General features: G+C 36.7%; 1 protein-coding gene across 1 annotated transcript in view; it reads left to right on the top strand.

The window, feature by feature from the left end:
* LOC140438927 (uncharacterized) overlaps positions 1 to 13975 on the top strand; it is a 54998-nt gene that overhangs the window by 10019 nt on the left and 31004 nt on the right. The window contains exons 2-5 of the mRNA XM_072528562.1: positions 6567 to 6974; positions 12225 to 12311; positions 12973 to 13059; positions 13571 to 13657. Of these exons, the coding sequence (XP_072384663.1) occupies positions 6567 to 6974; positions 12225 to 12311; positions 12973 to 13059; positions 13571 to 13657 (669 nt within the window). The remainder of the gene's footprint in view (positions 1 to 6566; positions 6975 to 12224; positions 12312 to 12972; positions 13060 to 13570; positions 13658 to 13975) is intronic.

The raw sequence follows: 13975 nt of genomic DNA, 5'->3' as shown, positions 1-13975 counted from the left end.
CTGAGGTGTGAGAAACAGGAAGAGGATCCCTCACTGTGAATACAGGGAGTGAACTACCGCGAGGTACCTGGGACGGCACCCAGTAAGCCGTACTGACAGCGGTCAGTCGGTGGAAAAAAAACAGAGTCGTCTAAGTAGAATTTTCTTATATCTTATGAACTATTTGTTCACTGCCTTACGGCAATATGAGTGATATTCCCCCCCCAGAAAGTGTTGTCACGCAGGTGACAACACAAGAAGAAGAAGAGAATGATTTAGCCGAATCATCAAACCCCTCTGTTGACAGCTCGATCGAGCTATATAATAAATTTATTAAATCGACTAATCCCGCGATCGACGACATAGAAATCGTAATATCTGACGATGACTCCTATCTGCCCGAGTCGGAGGAAGAAAAAAGCGAAATCGACACCGATGACGATATCAATACGATGGACGCCATCGACGAAGAGCCGAGCCCAGCTGCAGAATTGCGCGAAGCCCCACCCCCAACTGTAGTAGAGACACAACCCGCCGTGGACAACGTCTCCAAAAATGAAGCCGAGCCCGAAATCGGCAAGAAAATGAAAAGGCTAAGGCCCAAAGAAGACTCTTCGGAAGACGAAGAAGTAAAGAAAAAGGCCAGAGAAATGGCGGAAAGGGAAAAGGCCAATGAGCTTTTAAGGTCGGTCAATGTACTGACGGAACAGATCAAATCCCTTAAAGAAGAAAGCCGTATCCGCGAGGAAAAGGCAAATAAACAAATCCAAGACCTTCTCGCTCAGATGACTGAGCTGAGAAACGAAAACAAAGAAAAGGACAAGGAGATACAAAAACTTGTACAACATATAATGGCATTAACAGCAGCCAAGGAGAAAGAAGAGTCAATAATGGAAATCGACCCGTGGAAAGCCTCCCTCGATAATGACGTTGTAAAGCTAGTGGAACTAGGAATCGGTTCACCTCCCCCCGTAAAGCCATCCGGTAGCAAAGGTAAGCCTAAAGAGCCGGAAAGAATCATAACAACCAAAGAACCTGCAGGTTGGACACAAGTCCAAAACAAAAAAGGAAAAAAGACAGGCACCACTACTGAGAAATCAGACAGTAGTGTGAAAACAAAAATAAGCGTCGCCGAAAAGCAGACGCAGATAATAAATCAGCGGAAAGAAATCGAATTTAACAAGGCTGCGAAAGAGGCTCATGAAAGAAGCCAGAAAAAGAAAACTGCCCAAAATAACTTGAGCAAAAATAGCCAAGTTGAAAAAGAAAACGACGTACCAAAAGACTCACCGCAAACAAGAGAGGAGCCTATAGTAAAAGAGCCGAAACCACCGGCGATAATCCTAAAAACTGTAGGAGAACACCAAAAAATCCTGCAGAGAGCAGCCAACCAAGGCATAATATCAGTCAATAAGTTTGCACGATCAGGCAGATCGATTGTTATTAACACAAAAACCAGAAAAGATTACCTAGGAATGGTACACATCCTAGAAGAACACAGTCCAAAAGTAGAATTCATCGCATATCCCATAGATAGCGATAAACTAAAAAGAGTCATTATAAAAGGGCTATCTGCTACTACTAGCACAGTAGCAATTAAAGACGAACTATACAATAAAGGAATAGAAGCAACAAGGGTGATCAATATGATCTCCAAAAAAGCTGATAAAAAAGTACTGCCACATTTCATCGTCACCCTCAAAGAGGAAGACGTTGCAAAAATTAAAAAAATATCTGATATATGCTACATGCGCATCTATGTGGAGGATGAATTCAAAATCACAAAAGACACCCTACAGTGTTATAACTGTCAAGGGTTCTATCACAGCTCAAAGGCTTGCCATTGCGGATCCAGATGTGTAAAATGCGGAGAAAACCACATCAGTAACGACTGTGAGAAAAGCCGGGAAACCGACCCCAAATGTGCAAACTGTGGTGAAGCGCACACAGCAAATTAGAGAGGATGCTCTAAGGCCCCCAAAAAGAAAACACCTGCCCCAACAAGACCGGTAGGAAGACCCATAAACAGCGCTCCAATCAACAAAGGAGTCAGCTACGCACAGGCAGCGAAAAAATCCGCTGAAACCACCTCAGAATCTCCAGCACAACCACAAGAAGTGTCGGTACAGGACGCAGCTACCCTCATCGCAAACTTCCATACAGAGTATAATAACAAAATGATGGAAATGATGTCCATGATGGACAAAGCAACAAAAATGATGACTGCATTTGGAGAAGCCGTCCGAAAATGTTAGCAAACCAAAACGAAGATCTACGCATTGGGTCATGGAATTCCGGCGGAATATTCAAAAAGATCAACCTTCTGGATGAAATAATAAACAGATTAGAGCTCGATATCGTAGCACTTCAAGAAACCAAACTAGTGGAAAGGAAAAAAACAAAATTTCCAGGCTACGATATCTATAGAACGGATCATAGAGCATTATCAGGAGGAACAGCTATATTAGTCAAAAGGGGACTCGAACACGAGCACATCCCAACACCAGACGGACTGGTGACAATGGAAGCCACAATTATTCGACTTAAGGCCAACAACGAAACACTAAAAATAGTGTCAGCTTACGTTAGACCACATGATCCGATTTTCAACGAAGATTTGAGCCTAATACTGAACTCAGAAGAGCCAACTATAATTATTGGAGACCTAAATGCTAGATCTCCCAATTGGTTTGACAGGACGACCAACCGAAACGGAAGATATCTCTGCAACCATCTCGAGAACAGACCGAACACATATGTCATCGGACCAACAGAACCGACATGTTTCCACGGAGAACTCCCTACGTATCTCGACATTGCAATCCTACACAACGTGGGTCAACAATACGAGATACACTCTCTAAATGAAGGCGATTCGACACATAACCTAATCGTCCTGACCCTGGGCGTAACAGAATTGAACTATTTGCAGCCCCACAACAGAAAGAAAACAAGTTGGCCAAACTTTAGAAGAATTGTGAGCGAGAACATCGGTAACATCCCAACAATTAATAATATTACAGAACTAGAAGACAGTGTAATAAAACTAGAACAAGCAATAAACAATGCTATCGATGCCAGCTCCAAAACCGAAACAATCACAAGACAAAAAGGAAGATTCAGGGATATAAGTATAGAACTTCAAAACCTAATCAAAGAGAAAAACCGGAAAAGAAGAAGAGCCTACCGCACAAGAATGGTAGAAGACAAAAGGATTGCAAATGAGCTAGACAGGGAAGTGAAAAAACAACTTCAAAATCATAGAAATGAAAGCTGGGACTCCTATATCGATGAGCTAAATCCTAACAAATCCGCCTTCTGGAAGTTATCTAAAATCCTTCGAAAGGACAAGAAACCCATACCTCCCCTACACGGAGTAAACGGGATTGTCCATACGGAAATCGACAAAGCCGAAGTCATGAAGGACGAACTAGAAAGGGCGTGTAGAAACAACGAAGACCCCGACGATGACATAGACTTTGAAGAAGAGGTAGAAAGAACAGCGAGAAGACTTAGAAGGAAAAAGGGCAGAATAGGTATTACACATACATCTCCCGAAGAAATAAAGGAACTTATAAAAATGACAAATGCCAAAAAAGCCCCAGGACCCGACAACATCACAAATAGGGCGCTGAAAAATCTACCAACAAAAGCTATTGTTTATATCACTAACATAATAAACAACATGCTAAAACTACGATATTTCCCAGATAGGTGGAAAGAGGCACACGTAATAATGATTGCAAAACCTGGTAAAAACGGCACATTTCCGCAAAATTACAGACCTATCAGCTTATTATCATCTATAAGCAAGATAGCGGAAAGAGTTATACTAAAAAGACTCAATGAAGAATCACAAATGCTAGGAACCATACCAGAGGCTCAATTCGGGTTCAGAAGCGAACACTCCTGTGAATTACAGGTACTACGACTTACAGAATTCATCACCAAAGGATTTAATGAAAAAATGTACACAGCTACAGCTTTTCTGGACGTCAGCAAAGCCTTCGACAGAGTCTGGCACCATGGACTCATCTATAAAATGAATGAATTTGGTTACAGTGAGGCGATGACATGCCTCCTTGCGTCATATCTTGCCAACAGAAGGTTCAGAGTTCGAATAGGGGCAACCCTATCCGAAGTCGGGACCCTGGAGGCGGGTGTGCCTCAGGGAGCGGTGCTGTCGCCGTACCTGTACACCATCTATACGGCCGACACGCCAAAAGAGCCAGGCTCTCTGTTGAGTCTTTACGCTGACGACACAGCAATAGCTGTTAGCTGGAGAAACCCGGATCATGCAGCTAATCATCTGCAAAGAGCACTAAACAGATTCCAAAGATGGTGTATAAAATGGAAAATAGCCCTAAATCCAGATAAAACACAGGCTGTAATGTTTAGTCACAGAACAAGTGTACCAAATCGCGAAATTACAATCGAAAACACCCCAGTAGACTGGACCAACCAGGCTAAATATCTAGGGGTACATCTAGATAAGAAGCTAACGTTCACTGAGCACATCAATCAGCAAATACGCAAAGCCAAAGCGTTGAAAAGTCAGCTCTCAACACTTATTGGAAGGAAAAGTAAACTACGATTTAAAACCAAAATCAGGGTTGCGAATAGTATTATCCTGCCAGTCCTAACATATGCATCCGCTGCGTGGGGACATACCTGTAAAACAAACAGGAAAAAGATACAGACTACTCAAAATCAAATAGTCAGAGATGCCCTTAAGATACCAAGGTACGTACCCTTGAGATATGTATATAGAGACTCAGGACAAACAAGAATCCTACGCACGCTAGACGAGAGAGCATATGAAATTTTTAACGGACTAAGAAACCACCCAGCAGAATGTTAAGAGAGCTGACTAACTACAATGAAAACACAAGGACGGTACACAGAAGACCAAAACAACAGATAGCTCGATATAGGGAGAACCCGAACGAATAAATAAAGAATGAGATGGTTGCAAGAAGAACGAACAAAGAAATGCAGTCAATCAGAAAACACACCAAAAAAAACTCTGGCGAGAGGGTACGCTTTTCTTTTTTAGGTTTTTAGGTAATTATAAGTCCAATATACACCGGGGTGTGTGAGAGCATTATACACTTGGGAATGCACACCCCAATACACGAATACACGCACACAAATAGGATTAAGGAAAAAAGGAAAGAATTGTTGCCCAGGCATTTTATAGTCCCGACGCCACAAGTCCACAAAAAAAAAAACAAAAAAAAAAAAAAAAAAACAAAAAAAAAAAAAAAAAAAAAAAAAAATAACGTAAATTCATATTGATACATTCATACTTTTCATTAAACCGTTTAACGTAAATTTACCTTATATAGCAAATATAGAATTCTATATACCGCTCCGCGGACTAGGCCCTTAAGGCAGATCGAAATGAAAGATCTACTCGCGAAATCCGAGCACTGAGGTCATGTGCGGCATGCATGGGCTTGGTGGCCGGACCCCTCTCGGGTGCTCAGCCGGCGAGGAGAACAAAATTTATTTTGCCAAATCGGCGGCTGAGTGACCGAGCACACACTCTTTTCCGGACATAGAGTCATCAGCTCAGGCTGATGGCTCTATGGTCGGAACACACGCTCTTTTTTCTTTTTTTTAAGGACTCAAGTTCCGACGTAAAGCTAGAGTAAAATCAATTGAGTCAGTAAAGTAAATAGGGAGAAAAGCCTAGATGTGGCTACCCCTACAGTTAGGTGGCATAACCACATTCACTAAAAACCGAGGATGTCCTATTACCCAGGGCATCTTAAGTAAATTTCAGATCATAAGCCTCCTCACGTAAGTCACACGATGAGGAGGGGTGGTGGAAAAGCCTGGGGGTCAGATAGGTACCACTTCGACTAGCGAGGTGTGACCGGTTTGATCTTCGGACATGTGGATCCCATTCTTACATTGGTATACACATGTTTCTAGGGGCAGGGTTGATCACTGCGTGTGTGTGTGTGTGACCTGCCAAATTAGAAAGAGATACAGGGACTGCTTTTCGTCAATTTCCTCTGCCACACTGGGGAAACGGGCTGATATTGCAACGATCAGACTATCTTGTGATATACGAGTATATCTATGAATTAAACCAATATTTTCGAGTTTTTGTTATTCTACTTACTATCGCTAGAACCGGTTAATTTTCTTCATTAATAGCTAAATATTCAGACCCAACAGCAGAGTAAGTATCATTTTCTCTACTTATAGTACAGCTCACAAAAAAATAAAAAGATTTATTAAAATCACAGTTAATTAAAAAGAGTAAAAAATATCAAAATAGTAGTGAAAAAGCTAAACACATACTTAAATTAACATCGAAGAAATCACGTACACTAACTAAATACTGAATTTTTTTATCACTTATTTAGCAGATAATACAAATTGGTTCAAATGGTTTATAATAATAAGTAATCACTTAAATGGTTTGTCGCCTGAAACTATTCACAATGAAGAAGATTTTGCAGGAAATAACTAGTTTTTAGTTAAGTTATGACTTACACTGAATGGCTTCTGAACCCTCCATAGCATACTAATTTATTTTTGCAACTTATTTTGTATTCTTTATCCATTTTCAGGACTTTGATAATTATATTCCACGTTATGACAATATTCCAAATAGTCATCCAAATTTAACTCATCATCATAACGAAACTCACGTTTTACCAGTTTCAAGTCATAACGATAACTTTTTTGACACTTTTACGCAAGATGACAACCTTATCAATACGTTTACTGATATACCAGTCATATTCACTAAGACTCCATTTATTGTGCATGTGAGTTCCACCGAAGCAATTGATTTAACCCCAGGAGAGGAGCAAAAAGACCAAGAAATACATATGGATGTGGTCGGTACTACCCCAAACAGTACATACATAACGGAGATTTTGACAAGTAGCATAAATGATATTGAATTTAACACCGATCAAGAGTATCCAAGTATTATCGTTACTAATGTTAGTGACTATGGAAAAAACGAAAGTGTAAGTATTAAATTTTTAGTTAAAAAAATTCTGATGGTGGTGTTTGTACCATCGATATTAAGATATTAAATTTTGACTGTTTTGTGTATTTTTATGTATTATATGTTTGTGTAACCTATTTGTCGACTTCAAGGCCGCATATGACAGTATCAAGAGAACAGTAATATACCAATCAATGTGCGAGTTTTGTGTACCAGAAAATCAAATTAACGAGAATGGTGATGTCTAACGTAGAAGCCAGCGTTAGGATACAGCGAGAAAATTCTCGATTCTTTGAGATAAAGAATGGACTCAGACAAGGGGATGCCCTGGCTTGCTTCCTATTTAAGATTACCTTGAAAAAGGCAGTACGAGACACACGAATAAGAGACGGCGGTACTATTTACAATGGACCGATACGGATCTTTTTATACGCTAATGACATTGACATAATAGGGCGTAGCAAGCGAGATGTTAAGCAATATTTCCTAATATTGGAAACGGCGGTGAAACAGGTCGGTCTAGTCATCAACGAAGACAAAATCAAGTACATGTTGGTAACTAAGGATTCTATAGCAAATAAGGAAAGGCAAACAGCATTTGGAAGTCATATTTTTGAAAGTGTTGACATACCTAGTGACTACTACCAATAAAACAAGCGAAGAAATTAAAAGTCAAATAAATCTTACAAATAGGGCATACTCTGGACTCCAAAAACAATTCCAGTGAAGAAATATCCAAAGAAAAACTAAAATTATTATGTACAAAACACTGCTGAGGCCGTTTCTCACATACGGGGCGTAACCATGGACTCTAACGCAGAAGGATGCCTGACAATATCGTTGCTAAACAGCTAACGATAGGAACACCTATAGGAAGAATAAGCAGAGGCCGAGCGCTAATTAGGTGGTTAGATGGAGTTGAGACTGACTTAGGTATACTAGAGATCAGAAGATGGCAACACATTGCTAGAGACCGAACAGAATGGCGACTAATCTTAGAGTAGGCCAGGATCTACAGAGGATTTTCGAGCCAAAGATGATGATGATAATGATCATTGGTTTGTGTAATTTGTGTTTATGTAGGATATATGTTTATGTATTGTGTATTGCATATATATTATGCAACTTTATTTAACTATATATAACTTATATGTTATATTTCCGAGTTTCTATTAATCCGGCAAACAGAGCCAACTAGATTCTGCTGACGAGTTTGCTATACATTTTTGTTTTCTTTCAGTAGGATGAGAGCTGCTTCTGTGACTTTTAACGTTTGATGTCTGTGTCTTTAATGATTATTGATTCATCTTTCCATTGTACTCTGTGCTCGTTATCCCAGGCATAATGGCATGCCTAAAATTTTTCGAAGTCTCTATTTTTTATGTATGTTTCATGTTCATTTATCCTGATACTTAGTGGTCTTTTGGTTTTTCCCACATAAAAATTGGTTCATTCACAGGATACTTTATAGATGCAGTTTTTTGACCCTTCTTGTATGTTAGGTATATAGGATATAGCTTTACATAAAAAGATTTTTAAATAATAGCTATAGCTTCTGATGTTGTCTTTAAGTAGTTAGACAGAATTTCAGAATGTAGTGGTTAGTTGCTGATGTAGCTGAATCTAGATACTTTCATGTTTGTATCTTCAGGTGGATATTGAGTTCTGAAGGATAGATGCAGTTATTATTGCATGGTCGACCATACGTAGTGAAATTATTCACCCAAAAAGGTGGATAAAAATTAGACCAATAAAACTCAGAGAAGATTTAATAAATATAATGAATTTTCAATCGAATCAGGCCTTTTTATAGACCAAGGATATTTCCCTTTCTATTGAATTATCTCTATTTTAGCATTAAAGTAAACCTATCAGAAGTTGAGAGTTGTCAATTGACAAATAACTTTTGTCGATTGAAATAAGGTATGAAAATTTATATATGTTCTGTGATATCATACACAGAATAGGGTCTAAATAAACGAACTAGAATATACAGTGGAAATCTAAAGTTGGAATTTTAGATTATGACAGAATATTAAATAAATAGAACGTAAAATAAAAAGTTAAACACCAACTATTTTGAAAATAAAAATAGTAAAATGAAAGATAAAGTTTATAGAAGAATAAAATAAAGAGAAATTAAAACAAAATAATTATTTAAAAAATAATAACAACCACGTGACGTTAATAACGTTACAATGTATTTAAACTTTTTATGGGAATTAAAAAATTCGTTGATTTTGTATAGTCTCTCTAGTTCTTTACATTGTTCTGTTATCTATTTTTACTTGGTTTCTTCTATTACGATAAATTATTAAGTATTGCTGTTTGTCGTGTTTTATTTTTGCCAAAGCTCGGTATTCATTTTATTTCGCGATAAGTAAACAGATACGTATATTATGTATGTACAGCGTTAACAGGCCTTTTAGGCCCATTGCTGGATGGATAATTTCCATCGTTTTCTATTCTTAGCTAACAGCTTCCAATCTCTGATTCCCATCTTTCTGACATCTTCCATCACTACATCTCTCCATTTCTTTCTTCGTCTTCCTCTCTTTTTTTGCCCTCAGGTACTCTCCAAGCAATATTCTTGACTAGTCTATTACCTTGCATTCTTTCTAGATGGCCGAGCCATTCTAGTCTACGTTTTTTCTCCACTTTTGTTATTGTAGGGTTAGCCTACAAATGATACACTTCTGCATTAGTTCGTCTTCCCCATTCTCCCTCTACTACTTTTCCACCAAATAGTCTGCGAAGTATCTTTCTTTCCCATGCTTTCAATGTGTTCTGTACGGTTTTGTTCATAGTCCATGTCTCGGCAGCGTATAGCATTAAGGGTCTAATTATAGTTTTGTATACTCTTATTTTACAGTCGGTCAGATAGCCAAGCGGGCTGGGCGGCCGATTCTCACTCGCTTCACTGCGATTGGTTCAGTGGTTCGATCCCCAGCTCGGTGTACAGAAAACAAAAAGGCTAACGCAGCAGTTTAAAACTCTAAATGAATCTGCGGCTTAGACTAGAATATGCTGGTGTCTGATCGGCCTATGGTGGAGCAGTACGGCAAGAGATAAGGGCTTGCGGCTCAGTGATACTTCTCCATAGATCCCTACAGGAAGGGCGAGGCGCCTAAATACCGGATATATATATATATATAGACTCTTATTTTTGTATTACGAGATATATCTTTAGCCTTAATTATTTTGCTTATGGCTCCAGCACACCTGCTGCTCTTGGTAAGTCTCAGGTTGATTTCAGTTTCTTCCTTACATGTCTGATCAATAAGAGTACCTAAGTACATATATTCATCCACCTTCTCGACCTTTATTCTACAACTGATCCATTCTCCACCTCCAATTTAAAGGATTCCCTGGTGCTTATTCCTTTTTTGCTCGAGATCTCCATGTACTTCGATTTATTAATATTAACTTTCAGTCCCATTTTAGAGCTTTCTCGAATCAGTCTTTTTGTTATATTTGATAGTTCTTTTCCATTTCTTGCAATGAGAATCACATCATGAGCGTATGCTAAGCATTGGTGCTCCTTGTATAAAATAGTTCCGGACCTACTTATCCCACTAATCCTTACAATTTTTGCTAGAACTATATTGAATAGCAATGTAGACAACGGGTCTCCTTGCCGAACACCTTTATTTCACTTCGAATTCTGCTGAGACTGTACCGTTGCATCTCACAGCACAAATGGTTTGTCTAATTGTCATTTTTACCAATCTTATTATTTTTTCTGGCACTTGGAATTCTTTTAGTGTTTCTATTAACTTGTTTCTGTCTATTGTATCGTAGGCAGCTTTGTAATCAATGAAAAGTACTTGTGCTGAAATGTTGTATTCATAGCAATTGATCAGGATTTGTTTTAGCATAAAAATTTGATCGGTTGTTGATCTTCCCTATCCGAAATCCTCCCTGGTATTCTCCTAGATTTTATATATATATATATATATATATATATATATATATATATATATATATATATATATATATATATATATATATATTTCTAATCGTTTTTTAATTAGTATGGCGAGTACTTTATACATTACTTCTAATAAGGATACTCCTCTATAGTTTGCGCATTCAGTTCTATCTCCCTTTTTGTATATAGGAATTATAATCGACTTATTCCATTCTTGAGGCATTTCTTCGGCATCCCATACTTCTAGTATTAGCTCACCAAGTTTGTTTATTAAGACCTCTCCTCCATATTTTATGTTCTCTGCCACAATGCCGCTCTCCTCGGGACTTTTTTGGTTTTTCATATCTTTTATTATTTTTTCAATTTCTTCTCTTGTGGGCTTTGGTATTTCTTCTATTACTATTTGAAGTCTAGGAACATAACAATTTTCTTCAGTAGTCACTTCGTCATTTAGTATCTCTTCGAAATATTCTTTCCACCTTTCACATATTTGGTCTTCATCCACTATCAGGTTTCCTTGCTTATCTTTTACATTCATCTTCCCTGGTACCCAGTTTTAATGTATTTTACTTCTTTATAAAGAATTTTTATTTCATTTTTCTTGTAATTTTCTTCAATGCGCTTAATTTTATTATCCATATACTTTCGTTTCCGCGCCCGAGGATTCTCTTTACTTCTTTTCGTTGTACGGCATAACTTTCTAGGTCGTCTTGTTTTTTTTTCTCAAATCATCTTTTCTTGTATATCCTTTTGATAGTTCTGCTCTACTTCAAATTTTCGCAGTTCTTCAAAGTTAAATTTACGTTGCACCTTCTTTTTCCGTTTATGCTTTTTAATTATTGCTTCTCTCATTTTAATTCTAACCAAAAAATGATCTGAGTCTACGTCAGCCCCTCTGCACGTTTTCACATTTGTTATTAAATTCGCAAACTTCTCTTGTATTAAGATGTGGTCTATTTGATTAGTTTCATTTGACCCCGGAATTCTCCACGTTCCTTTATATATATATTTTTTTTTTCTAAAATGGGTACTTATTATCTTCATCCTGTTTTCAATTGCGAATGTGATTAATCTCTGTCCATTATCATTTGTATTCAAATGTTTACTTTCACCCCCTGTTATGTTTTTATATATATCTTCTCTTCCGACCTTTGCATTGGCGTCGCCTATAATAATTTTAGTATCTTGTCTGGGCATTTCTTCACACAATGACTCTAATGCTTCATAGAATTCATCTTTCACTTCGTATACTTCGATACGTATATTACTTATATAAAATATCATAGATTCTTTCCAACCATGGTACCGTATTCAAAAAAATTTGCAATAACATTTCAGATAATTCCTAATGAAGAAGCTAAAAGTACAGAAAACATGGGTAACATAGAAGCAACGACCGGTAAAGATTTGACAGAAGCTACATTGGTAAGGCAAATAGTGTTCTGCTAAACGTGTAAATTATTTAAAATACATTTAATCATTTTCGAATACTTAACAAACATTTGTGGATATAATGTAACATACATAAATTTTTATTCTAATAATTTTAGTTGATCGTAAATAAAGAAAGCAAAGGCACAGAAAATATGGCTAAAATAGAAACAACAACTAGCAGATATTTGACAGAAGCTACATCAGTGAGGCACAAATTGTTCTGCTAAACTTTTAAAATAGTTCAAAAATGTTTAACGATTTTCTAAAAAAGTATATAACATAAATTCCCAGTCGCTGGCTGTAGATCATAGTTTAAAAAACCTTAAGATGAAGTATAAAACTTTTCTTAGTGTAATTGGTATATTGATTATGTAATAAAAATATCCAAACGGTCTTATCAGAGATTTAGTCTTTAGTCTTATCAAACATCTTTAGTTTACATGTTAAATTTTATTTGAATTTAAAAAGTAGTAATATAATATCGATGATAAAAGATTTAACCAAAGGAAACATATTGAGCTCTTACTTGTAAATGGCGACCACGACTGGGTCAGGCTAAAAATACCAGCCAACTGTACCTTTTATAATCTTATAACCTTTTCCGATTTCTATGTAATATAAAGTGTGTAAATTTTTATTTTGATAATTTTAGGTAATAGAAAATAAAGAAAGTAAAAGCACAGAAAATATAGCTAAAATAGAAACGACAACTGACAGTAATTTTAAAGAAACTACAACGGTAAGACAAAAATATTCTTCTGCTAAAAATGTTATAATATATATAATCAGTTTCACTATTTCATTGTCCTTTAGGCTCATGTATTTTCTTAATACGTTTGTACATAATTTTCTCCATCTTCCTCTCTTTTGTCTTCCTGTAGCTGTCCATACTAGTACTTAGGTATTTCGGGAGTATATTGTTCAGCATGGGCTGTATATGCTCGTACCATATGAGCTGCTTTTGTTTAATGTCATCCATTATTTTATCTTCTTATCACACGCGTTGCTTGATTTCTTAATTTTTTTCTTTCCCTTCTCAAAATCCTTAGCATTTGCCTATATTTCGATTTCCAAGTGAGCGAGAAAAGGTTCAAGCAACTTTAGAAAACATTTTGTTTGAATATTTTCTTTATCTTACAAGTTATTATCAAGTTTCTCATCATCTCAAATAATGTCCAGTAAGAGTTTTCAATATAATGATCATACATAACATAAATGCTAATAATAATTTTAATCTAAAATAATTTCAGGTAATTCCAAATAAAGAAAGTAAGGTCACAGAAAATATTGCTAAAATCGAAAACACTACTCAGAAGAATTTTAAAGGAACTACCGCGGTAAGACACATACAGGGTGATCAACTTTTGAAAAAAAGTCCGTTATATAGGTTGCTATAGGGATACCAAAAAAGTTGTTTACCAAAATAGGGGGTACCTAAAAACTTAACATTTTAAAATTAGTTAGAAATATACAAAATTTCCACAGCATCAAAGATATAGGTATATTTTTTTTAGTGAAATGTTCTGTATTTTATTTTATATTTAAAATACGCTTTACTTTCTCGTTACAAAAATATAAGTTGTTTTGTGTTATACAGGCTATTTAAAAAGTTATAACCTAATTCCAATAAGAATCGTAACAAGTACAACGCTCTG

Source organism: Diabrotica undecimpunctata, chromosome 4 (assembly GCF_040954645.1).
Source record: "Diabrotica undecimpunctata isolate CICGRU chromosome 4, icDiaUnde3, whole genome shotgun sequence".
NCBI lineage: Eukaryota > Metazoa > Arthropoda > Insecta > Coleoptera > Chrysomelidae > Diabrotica > Diabrotica undecimpunctata.
Note: the sequence above shows the minus strand (reverse complement) of the source record. Positions and strands in the feature narration are given on the sequence as shown.